This window comes from Gekko japonicus, unplaced genomic scaffold (assembly GCF_001447785.1).
Source record: "Gekko japonicus isolate JY-2015 unplaced genomic scaffold, Gekko_japonicus_V1.1 scaffold1541, whole genome shotgun sequence".
Lineage (NCBI taxonomy): Eukaryota > Metazoa > Chordata > Lepidosauria > Squamata > Gekkonidae > Gekko > Gekko japonicus.
This window is the reverse complement of record NW_015174887.1, coordinates 2,744-15,501: the sequence shown is the minus strand read 5'-3', so window position 1 is coordinate 15,501 and position 12,758 is coordinate 2,744. Positions and strand designations below refer to the sequence as shown.

The 12,758-nt window shown below is 44.3% G+C and overlaps 1 protein-coding gene across 1 annotated transcript in view; it reads right to left on the bottom strand.

The window, feature by feature from the left end:
* Positions 1 to 8,621, bottom strand: part of LOC107121912 (fatty acid desaturase 1-like) — a gene marked incomplete at its 5' end in the record, with an annotated part of 30,525 nt that extends 21,904 nt beyond the window's left edge. Inside the window, 3 exons of the mRNA XM_015424925.1 lie at positions 2,699 to 2,756; positions 6,570 to 6,698; positions 8,461 to 8,621. Of these exons, the coding sequence (XP_015280411.1) occupies positions 2,699 to 2,756; positions 6,570 to 6,698; positions 8,461 to 8,621 (348 nt within the window). The remainder of the gene's footprint in view (positions 1 to 2,698; positions 2,757 to 6,569; positions 6,699 to 8,460) is intronic.
* Between the last annotated feature and the right edge of the window lie 4,137 nt (positions 8,622 to 12,758).

Sequence of the window (12,758 nt, the reverse complement as noted above, 5' to 3'; positions counted from 1 at the left end):
GGAGGCCAGGAGGAAACCCCGCTTCTTGCCTTCATCGGTGATGTCGAAGAATTCAAGCGCTGACTCGGCGCCCTGGACCCAGGAGGCCCAGTCTTGCGGGCGGGCTGTGTCGAAGGGCGGTAGCAGCCCTAGCCCGGGAGCGGTAGCCATTGTGCGCGTCGGAGGGGGTGCGGGAGGAGCGGTCGAGTTGTTCGATGGTTCGCTCATCGGATCGGCTGCTTAGCGTCCTCCTGGTTCCTCGCGACGGCCCGGCTCAGATGCGGCTAGATCCCATCCTCGTCGCCACTATTGTGTAGTGGGAGCCGCATGGATCGACGACAGACAACGACATGGTGCATAGCACGCTTTATTAGGCACACAACAAGACAAAGACAAACGGCCGGCAGGCCAACTATATACACACCTGGGGACCACCCCTTGGTCACCATTGGTGGGTTTGAATCTCCCGCCATGGCTCCCATTGGTTCCCCAGTGGAGGGACTAGGATCCTAGTCCCCATTGTCTTCCCAAACTGAAGCTCGGGTATATGCCCTGACCTCCGGTGGTGGTCAGTGGACACTACAGAGCTGTCCATGTGAGAAGTAGTCCTCTGTTAAGTCAGTTCCTGCCACCTTCAGTGTCTGGCCTTGGGACTTGTTGATGGTCATAGGAAAGCAGACCTTGAAGGGGAACTGCAGCCTCTTGAACTTTGCCGCATTCCTAAATTGCCTCCTCCTGGTAGTGTTGGTGTATCTGGCTCAACATTTGCCAGGAGCTCTCTTGGGGGCAGTAAGAGGTGATAGGTGTGAGGGGGAGTTGGTCTGAGGGAGTGGTGATGTGGTGGACATTTCTTCAGGTTCATGAGGGAGGGACACAGCAAAATGGCTCCTGGAAAGGTCCTTAACTCTCTCCCCATGAACATTCATAAACTCAATTGCCATGCTGGCTGTTAAGAGAAATGTCTATTCAGGAGTCTTGAATCACTGATTTCTGTAACTGTCCTCAACTGTCTTCAGTTTATTTTAACTGTTTTTACCTCAGAACATTGAGACCCACAGCTGAGCAGTCAGAGGGAGGTGGGTGCAAGCAGGCAGGTTTTACCTCAGAACTCTGAGCTACACAGTTGAACAATCAGAGGGGGGGAGGCACAGGGGCAGCAGCCTGCCTGGCACATGGAAAACAATTGGGAACAGATTTTCCCCCTTTGTTTACCCCCTTAGGGGTCATGTTTCTCAGAAGTCACTTTGTAGTGGGGGTTGATGTCATGGTAGGAATGCACTCCCCTTATTTTGGGTTTCTTGGTGCAGGGGTTTGGCCTGGGCATTGAATTCTTTTTTGGGGGTGCAGGACATACCTCCCCCTTTTTAACAAAAATGCTTCCCATTTATGTTATATTTAAGAATTGGAACTTAACTGTGTATTCAAAACAACATCCAAGCAATCAGATATTAAGGAAGTTCATACGAACCACGTTCAGGTGTAGGAATTGGGGGCAGCATGTCTGAAGCCATCGGGGAGGCTGGGCCAGCAGCATTGCTGCACCTCACAGGCGGTTGGCCATTCCTGATTTCCTCAGTTGTCATTAGCTCTCTGCAGTCTCCTGTAACTGTTTTTTTTTAACCTCAGAACACTGAGCTCTGCAGCTGACCAATCAGAGAGTGGGGGGTGCAAGGAGGCAGCAGCCTGACAGCCACATAGGAAGCAATGGGGGGAGCACATTTTACCCCTTTTGACCCCCTTAGGGGTCAAAGTTCTAAAAATCCCTTCTTAGTGAGCATCTATATCATGGTAGGAGTGCTCTCCCCAAATTTGGTGTTTCTAAATCCAGGGGTTTGACCTGGGTGTTGATCTTATGATGAGGGGACTTTCTTTTATATATATAGACTAGAAATAATGCCCGTTGCGGAAATAAATTCAACGGGATCTAGAAAGAGGCTCTGGGAGAGTGCTCTGGCTTTGGGCAAACAGTGTCAGTTTCCTGTGGTGACCTCAGCAGGGTTTAATGACAGAGTCCACTGTTTTCTCCAGAGGGACTGATCTCTGCTACCTGAAGAGCATTTGTATGTTTGAGTTATCTGTAGCCCTCACCTGGAGAGTGGTAACCATTGTTACCCATTCTCCTCTCCCCTATGAGGTATGTTATGCACAACTGCCTTGCGGGGGGGGGGGGGGGTTTGGGGGGGGGAATGGCCTGAAGTCCAATCAGCTTCCATATGCAAAATACCAGGTTGTCGCAGCAGTTGTGGTGTGGGCGGGACCCGGGCTTTGCCTTCTGATTGGTGGCGATATATGCTGAGGAGCAGTGCCATCAGCCATACACTAAGGGAGTGCATTTTAGAATTAGAACTTTGGCACCCACTATTCAATTATATATAAGGAGAGATGCATGGCAACAGCCAGCCAAGTAATTTCTTTTGTTATGATATTCAGTTTAGATCAGGGTCATATGGGGTGGGGGCAGATGGAATCTTTGTCTGGGGTCCCATGGTGGCTCTCAGCAGCCTAATGCTATAGAATTGTCCAAGAGCTTTCAAATGGAGCTACTCTTTCATAAGAGTGAAGAAGATTATTTCTCATTAATTTAGTTTTATGCTGTTAATTTTACTATTTTAATATGTTCTCTGTTTCAGAGTCCTTGACTAGAATAATGGGGTATAATTTTTTATTAATAAATAGGACTGCAACCTTAGGCTTTTAAAGCAAAATGACAGGTACTCACTGGAAAAATATGAATGTTGGTACTGGTAAGGCATGTATTTCTTCTTCTTTCTGCCAAGCTGTAGATGGAGAACAGAACACAAAAATTAAACTTGGGGGTCAAATAAACACCAGTAAGAACTGTAAACTTCCATCCTTCGCAATTTAATGAAAAAATAGTGATGTAACCTAGACAATGATAGTGTTATGTATGCGGACCACCACCAGGGGTCCGCGGCTACAGTCAGGAGCTAGCTCCTCTAAATGATAGGAACCTAGGATCCTAGTTCCACCAGCATTCACCAATAGCAACTTTGGCAGGAAATTCAAGCCCTCCAACGGGACTGTGGGTGTGCTGGGTGGGTGTGTATATAGTTGGCCTTGCAGGGCTGTTTTTCCAGTTCCAGTGTGAAGTAAGATAAACATGTGCAAACGCATGTCGTTGTCCGAGTCCTCCATGTGGCGAACCCAGTACTTTCAAGATAGATAAAAACTAAGGTTAAGAAAGATATAGTTGCAAGAAGGCCTTAGGGTGTCCAAAAGCCAAATCTAATGATTTCCTTTGCCAAATGACAGGTTCTTCCTATGGAATTCAGTACAGGAAAGGACACCAATTTATCTGCCATAAAAGGGGTACAGAATTACTGTAAAGCACCAATATAAAACTAAGGGAGGGAATGGTTAATCTCCTCAGTGAGTGGTTCACCAATTGTGGGTTGGGACTCAGACTGCGACTCTCTTGGAGGTAGGTTGCAAGGCCAGGAGGGACAAGATGGTACAGAGTGAGTTGGGAGAGGAGTTTCTGGGAGGCTTGATGGCAAATTTTGTTTTGCTTTTGCATAGCGTAGAGAGGTAGTGCAACTCTGTTGATTCTCCTGGACCTCTCCGCAGATCACATGCCCCGGTCACACGCCAAAGTTGCAGCGGGAGAGGCATGGATGGTGGGCGGGTTTTCCGGGCACGATCACACCCCAACATCTGGGAAGTGAAGCGCACCTGTGGCTTACCACCAACAATGCGAGTTAAAAAACTAGTACCTCCAAGGTACTAGTAAACGTTTGCTACGGGCTGCCTCCAGACGCCCGTGGTGTGATCGCGCTGGCCTGCGGCATTCCCCTCTGGTCCCTCGTTTACCCGCCGGCGCCGAGGGAAGGACCTGTGGTGTGCCGCCGGCGCATCTGACCTCATAATCATGCATCAAACTGTGCCAGGGCAATTAGCCATGCCTCCCCCCCGTAATATCCAGCCCGTGTGACCGGGGCCACAGTGTCCTTATGTACTGCATTTTGAGGTTGGGACTGAGGCACCATATTGTGGTGGTTTTGGTCCTACCTTAAAGGTAGGTTTCAAAGGGTGGTCTGGGTGCTGGCTACTGCTCAGCTCAGTCCTTTGGCCACTGTCCTATGGGGTCCTACAAAGTTTCATCTTACCTCCATGCTTTTCAGCATCTACATGAAATCACTGGGAAAGGTCATCCAGATATTTGGGCTGAGTTGCCACCGATAGACAGGTGACACTCACCTCTGTCTTGTGCTTCCAGTGAATCTCAGGGAGGTTGTGGAGCTCTGAACAGGTGCCTGGAGGACGTTTTGGGCATGAATCAGGGTGTCTCTCTCTTTTGGCACAGGGAAGGAGCCCAGGGCTGTGTTGTCCTCAAGGGTGCCACTTTGCCCTGGACAGTACCCTGGGAAAGAATTGCGGGGGGGGGGGGGGGGTCTTCCAGCCAGCTCCCTCTCCTATGGTTGCCAACCTCCAGGTGGAACCTGGAGATCTCCTGCTATTACAATTGCTCTCCAGATGACCAACAACAGTTCCCCAGGAGAAAATGGCTGCTTTGGAGGGTGGACTGTATGGCGTTAGACCCTGCTGAGGTCTCTCCCCTCCCCAAACCTCACCCTCCCCAAGCTCCACCCCCGAAATCTCCAGGTATTTCTCAACTCATAGCTGGCAACCTTACCCTCTCCCCTGCACATATCAGTCCTCTTCCCTGCAACTTGGGAAGTGGCCTCGCACTTGCTCCATGGCTCTGTCCTAGACTGCCTATTAAAGGTCTCCCTGGGGGTGGGATAACCCCAGACTCTTCTTTTCTAGGGGCTGGGCCTTCCAGGGTGACTACTTCTGGGGGGCAATGGGGTTCCTATGTGGGTGGCTCCTCCCCTTGCTCTGTCCCTCTTTTCCTCCTCATGAGCCAGAGCTCCAGGCTCAGCTGAGCCCAAGGAGGCTGAGGCTGCCTGCCTTCTTCTCTGCCCTTCCTCCTGACATACCTGGGGCTGGGTGCCTGGCAGCTGTACATTCCTGTGATTGTTGCCACTTCCCCAGTGTCTACAAATCTTCAAGATGTGCCAGGAGATCACTCCTGGAGCTCCCTACTGGCTGCTGCACTGAGCCTCACTGGCTGCTGCAGACTGACAACTCCCCCAACGCCACATTTTTCACCATCTGCTGTGTCATGGGGCTCCAAACCAGCCTGGGCTGTGTTGCACCCTGCTCCAGCCCTGACCTCCATCATCTCCCATGTCCAAGTGGTCCAAGGACTGATCCCCTCAGCCATGGTAAGTGTGGTGTGCGTGCGTGTGGTCCTAGACAGAGGACCAATAAATAAATAGAAGGGGAGGTGCTACTGGTGTCCAGAAGGACTAGCTTGGGATTTGAGGTGTCTCCTGTTCTAGAGGTTGCACTGCCCCTAAAAGATCAGGTTTGCATGCTGGGGGTGCTGCTGGAACAGGGCCTTTTGTTGGATAAACAGATAGCAGTGATGGCTAGGGGCCCCTTTCACCAGCTCCAACTGGTGAGCCAGCAGTGGCCTTTCTTGAGTAAAAAAGATGTTGTTGTCACTGTGTCACTAGATTACTGCAATGCACTCTATAGTTTCAATCTTTGTTACTGAGTTATTGATTAGATCCGCACAGTACTTTATAATTTTATAATGACTGTATTGTATTGTTTTAATTTTATTGTTTTAAAATGGTTTTAATTGTTATTGGTATATTGTATGAACATTGATGGAACCTGCCCTGAGCCTGCTTGCAGGGAGGGTGGGATACAAGCCCAATAAAGTAAAATAAAATAAATAGATTCTAGTAAGTGCTGACCTTGGAGGATGTCCAGAAGCTATAGTTGGTATAGAATGCAATGGCAAGAATGCTGTTTGGAGTGGATTGGAGTCTTGTTCCGTATGCACTGGCTTCCGATCTGCTTCTGGGTCCAAAATCAAGGTGCCCTATAGGGCCTGGGACTTGCCTACATTAAGGATCACCTGGTCCCATGCAAACTTACCCAGCTACTTTCAGAGGACCCCATCATCTGACACTAGATGGGTGGCACCAAAATCATGGAATTCCCTCCCCAGGGAGATGTGTCTACCCAACTCAATCATTGTCTTCAGCCAGCAGTTCAAGACTTTTCTGTTTTATCTGGCATACCCTTACTGACCCTCCTTCTTGTTTGTTTTTAATTGTTGGTTTTATTTATATGTACTGTTTATTCTCTTTTTAAGTGTTCACTGCCTTGAGAACCTTAATTGAGAAGAAAGATGGTGTACAGATGTTTAATAACAAATGTGCATAATAACATACAATATTAATAAATACCAAACAAATGAAAAATGAAGTATGCATTTCAGTGTTTGAAATATAAGATTCTTGAATTTTAATCATGGTGAGGGAGAACAGTGTGGAATTAGTTTGCAAGTAGGTCCAGAATAGTAGAACAGATTTATAAGTGGCTCCCACGTCAAAAATTTTGAGAACCACTTTTTCAATAAAAGTTCTTCCTACTACCACCTCTACTATTTCAGAGGAATGTACCAGCATGCAATCTCAAAGGTCTTATTTAGGAGACAAGAGGCTATAGCTACTCATGACCATCTGCAGTCCAAGTCCCTACCGTCTTACCTCCACAGAAAGTGGCTTCCCCAAGGTGAACAGGAAAGGGTGCATGTTGAGATCAGGGTCTTTACGGAAGCAGTTGGGTTTGGCATGATGCTGGTTATGCATGAAGTTCCATTGACTTGGTGGCCCACCCTGAATATCCAATGAAAATAGACTTTGTTTATTCATGGAATGAGTTATAGCATGTATCTTTCCTCCAGCATACAGAGTTGCAGTAGTAGTATAAGGCTGCGGTCACACGCGCCAGTTGGAGTGGAGGGGAAGCGAGGGTATTCCCTCTGGAGGAATTTGACACACAGTTGCAAGATCACACCTCTTTTTGTAGCTGCGGGCACAGCCCGTCACTGTGTGATCAGATGCAACTGTGGGTGAGTAATTTTTTTGCCATTTATTTCCCTTGCACATAAACAAGGAATCGCACCTCAGTACTGAGGGCCCCCTATGGAGTATGCGGTGATGTGCATACTGCAGGGGGGGGGGACCAACAATACCAAGCCGGGATGGCCTGATCAGACCATCCTGATGGCTTGAGAGCATGCTTGAGCAATCAGACAGGGGAAAGTCCATCCGTGGTCCATTGGAACCCGTTTACTACTGGACTTTCCCCAGTGTCTTTTAACTCCACTTCCATAGTGGAGCAGCACGGGTTGCCAATGACTACGGGATGTTTCCCAGATGTTGCTGTCTGATCTCTCCCTTTAGGTTCATCAGGCATTTGCATCTATGTCAGGTCTAAAGGTGCTTGTGATCGCAGCCTAATTCTATTTGTTCTATAACCAGCACAAATACCTATATCAAAACCATAGCAACCCTATAGATGCCACCATACATAGAACTTCAAGGAATCAACCATCCTGTCTATAACATTTATGGCAGCATACAGAGTACATAGAGATAAATCTATTTATATAAACTTGTTCAACTTTGAGTAGGATTCTGGTAGGATGGATAAAAAGACTCAGGTGTTTTCTCTCTATTCCATTTTCTCTCTCTTGCTTCCTTGTCCTTCTAACAATTTTGAAGCATTTGAAGAAATTGACCTGAAAGTCTTGGATGGAGGATAATGAATATTCTTTTGCTTCATTTTGAAGTAACCAAATTGTCAATTAGGGACAATGCTGTATGGCATGAACATGGGATAAATGGCGTGCCTCTTAGGCACACAGTCTCCTGAGTCACTCTTTTCTCCTGCTGCACCTCCTCTGTTCCCTGCAGCCCTAAGGAAATAGAAACTTTAGCATAGAGAAAAGGGAAACTGAAAGTCATCACAAAACTGCTCTGCGTTTAATAGGAGAGGGAAGCAAAAGAAGCAGAGAGAGAGAGAGACAGAGAGAGACAAAGAGACAGAGAGCGAGAGAGAGAACTTGTCACATCTAAAGAGGATTAGACCCAACAATTCTAGCCAGAAGGGTATTTTCCTCTCCTTTTCTCAGCTGAGCTACTTCCTGATGGACCAGCCTCTCTGGAGTTATCACCTGCTGACCTTGGACAAACCATTATTCTCTATTTCAGCCTCCCTGACCGGCAACACACACCGCTCAGGCTCCACTGGACTGTTTTTGATTGCTAGCTATTGGGGGGGGGATGTGCAGATCTGTTCTCGCAGAGGAGGGACAGCTTGTACCTAAATAGAACTTGCTCTTAAACGTGCCACTGGACTGTGTTGAACCGGGGGGCCAGGGGGGAGCTCTGCAATTTACCTGGCTGCTTCTTGCTCTGACTGAGGGCTGCTGGGAGCAGGGGGTGGGGCTTGTTGCATGTGCCCGCCCCCTGGGCTCTTTACTACCGGAGCTTCGCTCCTGTGCACTCCTGCAGGAAATGACCCCTGGATACTGCATAAAAAAGCTACTGCTACACTTACTTGACAAAAACTATCACAGTATAGGATCCTTACCTTAAGTACTCCTACCACAAAGAAATGAAACAGTCTATTCCACTTGGGCTTCTGAAAGACTGAAAAGTGTCCAAGATCATGCTGGAAAAATCCATATTGGACCTGGAATGTAATAAGCCATGCCAGTACAATTAATTTCAACACATTGTAAGGACTAATTGCTAAATTAAATGTAATAAAGATTTACATAAGGACATTCCTAAACATGACTTCCGGTTTTCGGCATGGTGAAGGCAGACAGCCCCGGGAGAGCTCCCGTGAAGCTACCTGGATTGCTGGGTTTGGAGGGGGTTTAAACACCTTCAGAGCCCCCATGGATCTCCCTGTAGAGGAAACCAAGCAAGGGCCTTGATCTTGGACTCTCCACAAGCGGCAGCAAGTGGATTGAGTCCGAGATCAGCTTGAAGCCCAAACCTGTGCGAGAGCACCTATGGACTCCATAGCTGCAGAGCCGTGAATCATCGGGACAAAGGGAACAAAATCACCCCATACAGAACTTTAAAAGAAACTCTACCACCGTGAGTACTATTAAAGCATTGAATTCAGAAAAGACTCTCCATTTTGATATAGTCCTTTAAGAGAGGAGGTCAAAAGAAAAAGGGGAGGCAAAGGCTGAAAAAATTGTTGATACCTGGAATTAAAACTTTTTAACAGACTCATATAACTCTTCAAATATAATTTGATGCTTGGTGAACCAGTAGATTATAATTTTAAACCCCACTTGGAATTATAATTTGGTTTTCTTTGGATTATTCATGAAGATACCCTAAAGGATTATATATTTACATTAAGTTACTTTAAAGGATTATAAATTTTTATAACCATTTATTTGGATTACAAATTAAAGACAAAGAAGAAAGGAGGAGCCTGTAAATTGAATGGAACTTACTTTCACTTTCCATACATCATTTCCACAGAGGTTATGTTTTTAATTTGGAACTGTTATGTCTTTGCATGTTGTTATTACAAAAGTACAATCTGTTCTTGAGAGAAATGTAAACTGTTGATAATTTGTTTGAGGCTATACTGAGAGTATTTGTAAGAAATAAAAAAAGGAGGTTAAACTTAAGATATTGACTGAGAGGGGACCTGTGAATATTAACAGATTCTTTGGTTTTGATGGTGTTTAATGTGCAGTAATTTAAAATATAGTAAATAATATTGTTAATAATATGATGAATAAAAAAAAACCCCTCCTTCTGGTCCTTCTCCTGGCCAACCTAAGCCAGTAGCTGCCAGTTTGACACAGATTTCAGCAAAGGAATTACAAATCTTAATACAAGAAGCTGTGACAACAGCTGTCAATCCCATGCAAATTCAACTAGATACACTCTCACAACAAATGGTACATCAGATGGCAGAAGTACAAAACCAACTCAAAGAAAATAGAAAAGAAATTTCTTCCTTGGCCCAAACTGTTAATCAAATGGAGGACAAATCTGAAAAGGTACAGCTCAAAGTAAAAACTGTGGAATCTAAGCAAAATTTCATGGAAGAAGCTCTTACTAAATTAGATTGATAAGGCAGCATATATTTTGAGATTTCAAAATATTCCAGAAAAACAAGATGAGCAGCTGAAATATGAAATGGCACAAATATTGGCTATATGGAAGCAGAAAACACAGATGAACTATATAATGAAACTGATGTTACTTATAGAATGAATTTGGCATATGCAAGGAGAAATAAACTTCCAAGAGAAGTGCACATGAGATTCCATAAAAGGCCAATAAGAGATGAAATTCTGAAAGCAACAAATGAAAAACCCTTACAAATAGAAGAAACAGAAATTAAGATTTTAAAGGAAATTCCATGGAGAGTGAAAGAGAAGGGAATATATAGAGTTTAGAAATATTCTTAGAAAGAATGGAATCACGTGTAGATGGCTACTTTCAGAATGCATTTTTTTCACTTCTAAAGAGAAACTATACAAAATCAACTCAATTTTTAAAGCAGAAGAATTTTTAAAAACATACGCCAGAGAACTGGAAGTTGAGGAAGAAGAAATAGAAACTACAGAGGAGGACCAGCAAGAAACACAAGGAGTAACTGGAGGAAATGGAAAAACTACAAAAATTAGAAAAACTGGAAAGACCACAACACCCCAGATGGTTACAAGACTTCAACTGAAGAATAAAGATGACAATAAAACTCAGACCAATGATGTATAGAAGAAAAATAAAGATAGTCTCAACAAATGTTAATGAACTGAATGCACCTCAAAAAAGAAGACAGATTTTTCAACAATTTAAAAAGATGCAACTGGATGTGATATGCCTACAAGAGACCCATATAAAATACTCTGCCCAAAAATATTTGGAGAACAAAAAACTTGGAAAAAACTTCATTTCCTCAGACAAAGAAAAAAAAAGAGAGGCGTAGTGACATATGTTAAAGAACATTTGCATCCAGAATTAGTCTACAGCTCTGAAGATGATAAAATCTTGATAGTTCAAATACAAAGACAAAGTAAAACAACCTTAATTATAAATATATATGCTCCCAACCAACATTAAGAAATTAAAAAAAATATATTACAAGAATTTATCTCAAAACAAAACTATGATGAAATGTGCCTGAATGATGATTCCAATGCTGTCTTTGATAAGTTTTTAGATAGAAAAACAATAACTGGAAAACAGAAACAAGATAATGAACTTCCAAACACATTCTTACAATTGGCAGAAGAACATAATCTTTTTTTTTTGGTAAACAAATTTTTATTATTTTCCATAAGAGTTTTACAGTTAACCATTTCCAATTTTCCATTATTCACCTATATCCATTTCCTCCCCTCCCTCCTGTGGCTTCCCGCAATGCTTCCCCCTTACCCTCCACATTATTGTATATCATCGATTATATCATTTTTCTTATCATTACAGTTTTAAGATAACCTCATTTAGCCTAATATTGATCTAAACATATTAAATTTTGTTTCACATCCCAGTTCTTTTCCAGATAAATTTTAAAGTCATTCCATTCTTCAAAAAATACGTTGTCTTCTTTGCCTTTCAACTTTTTTGTGATTTTGTCCATTTCAGCCATGAACAGAACTTTTTGTATCCAATCTTCAATCTCTGGTACTTTCTCTGTTTTCCAAAATTGTGCATACAACATTCTCGCTGTTGTTATTAAGTACCAAAGTAAAGTCTTTTTAGTCGTGTTCACTTCTTCTATTTTAAGACCCAAAAGCAGAATTTCGGGTGCTTTTTTAAAAGAGCATTTCAATATTTTTTGCATTTCATTGTGGACTTTTGTCCAAAAGTCTGCAGCTTTTTCACAAGTCCACCACATATGGTAAAATGAGCCATCATGACTCTTACATTTCATCAGCGGCGTTCAAATCTTGAACATGTTCCAAAACAGGTCTTCCAGCTGTGTCATCGTTGATTTATAAAACTGAGGGACAAGGACACTTGGGTGGTGGAAAGTGCCACGGAGTCGCAACAGATTGATGGTGACCCCCGTGGGGTTTTGAAGGCAAGAAGCAGACGGGAGATAGTTTGCCACTGCTTGTCTCTTTGCCGCAACCCTGGGCTTCCTTGGTAGTCTCCCATCCAAGTACTAACCAGGGTCAACCTTCCTTAGCTTCTGAGTCCTGACATGATCTAGCTGACCTGGGCTATCCAGATCAGGGCTGTAGGACACTTTGCAAAGGAGCGTATGTGCAGTTACAGAGAGTAAATTCGATTTGAGTTGGGTTGAGAACAAAATTGATGTCAGGAATTTCTCTCCAACTAAGGGCGAGAGAGCGGGAGAGAGGAAAGAGGCAGCCAACCCTCCCTCTAAGCTGTGGAGTCTTGTGAGCAAAAATTCTACTTTGTGAGCTCCTGGCATTCAAGTGGTGAGTGAGTGAGTTGTGAGCTGTGAGTAAAATTGTGAGTGAGTTGTGAGTAAAGTTGTGAGCTGTGGAGTCTTGTGAGCAAAAATTCTACTTTGTGAGCTCCTGGCATTCAAGTGGTGAGCGAGTGAGTTGTGAGCTGTGAGTAAAGTTGTGAGCTGTCTTGTGAGCAAAAAATGCTACTTTGTGAGCTCCTGGCATTCAAGTTGTGAGCGAGTGAGTTGTGAGCTGTGGAGTCTTGTGAGCAAAAATTCTACTTTGTGAGCTCCTGGCATTCAAGTTGTGAGCGAGTGAGTTGTGAGCTGTGAGTAAAATTGTGAGTGAGTTGAGAGTAAAGTTGTGAGCGGTGGAGTCTTGTGAGCAAAAATTCTGCTTTGTGAGCTGCTGGCATTCAAGTTGTGAGCGAGCGATTTGGCGACTGCGTACATTAGTTTGCTTTGGAGCCGTCCTTTCCTGA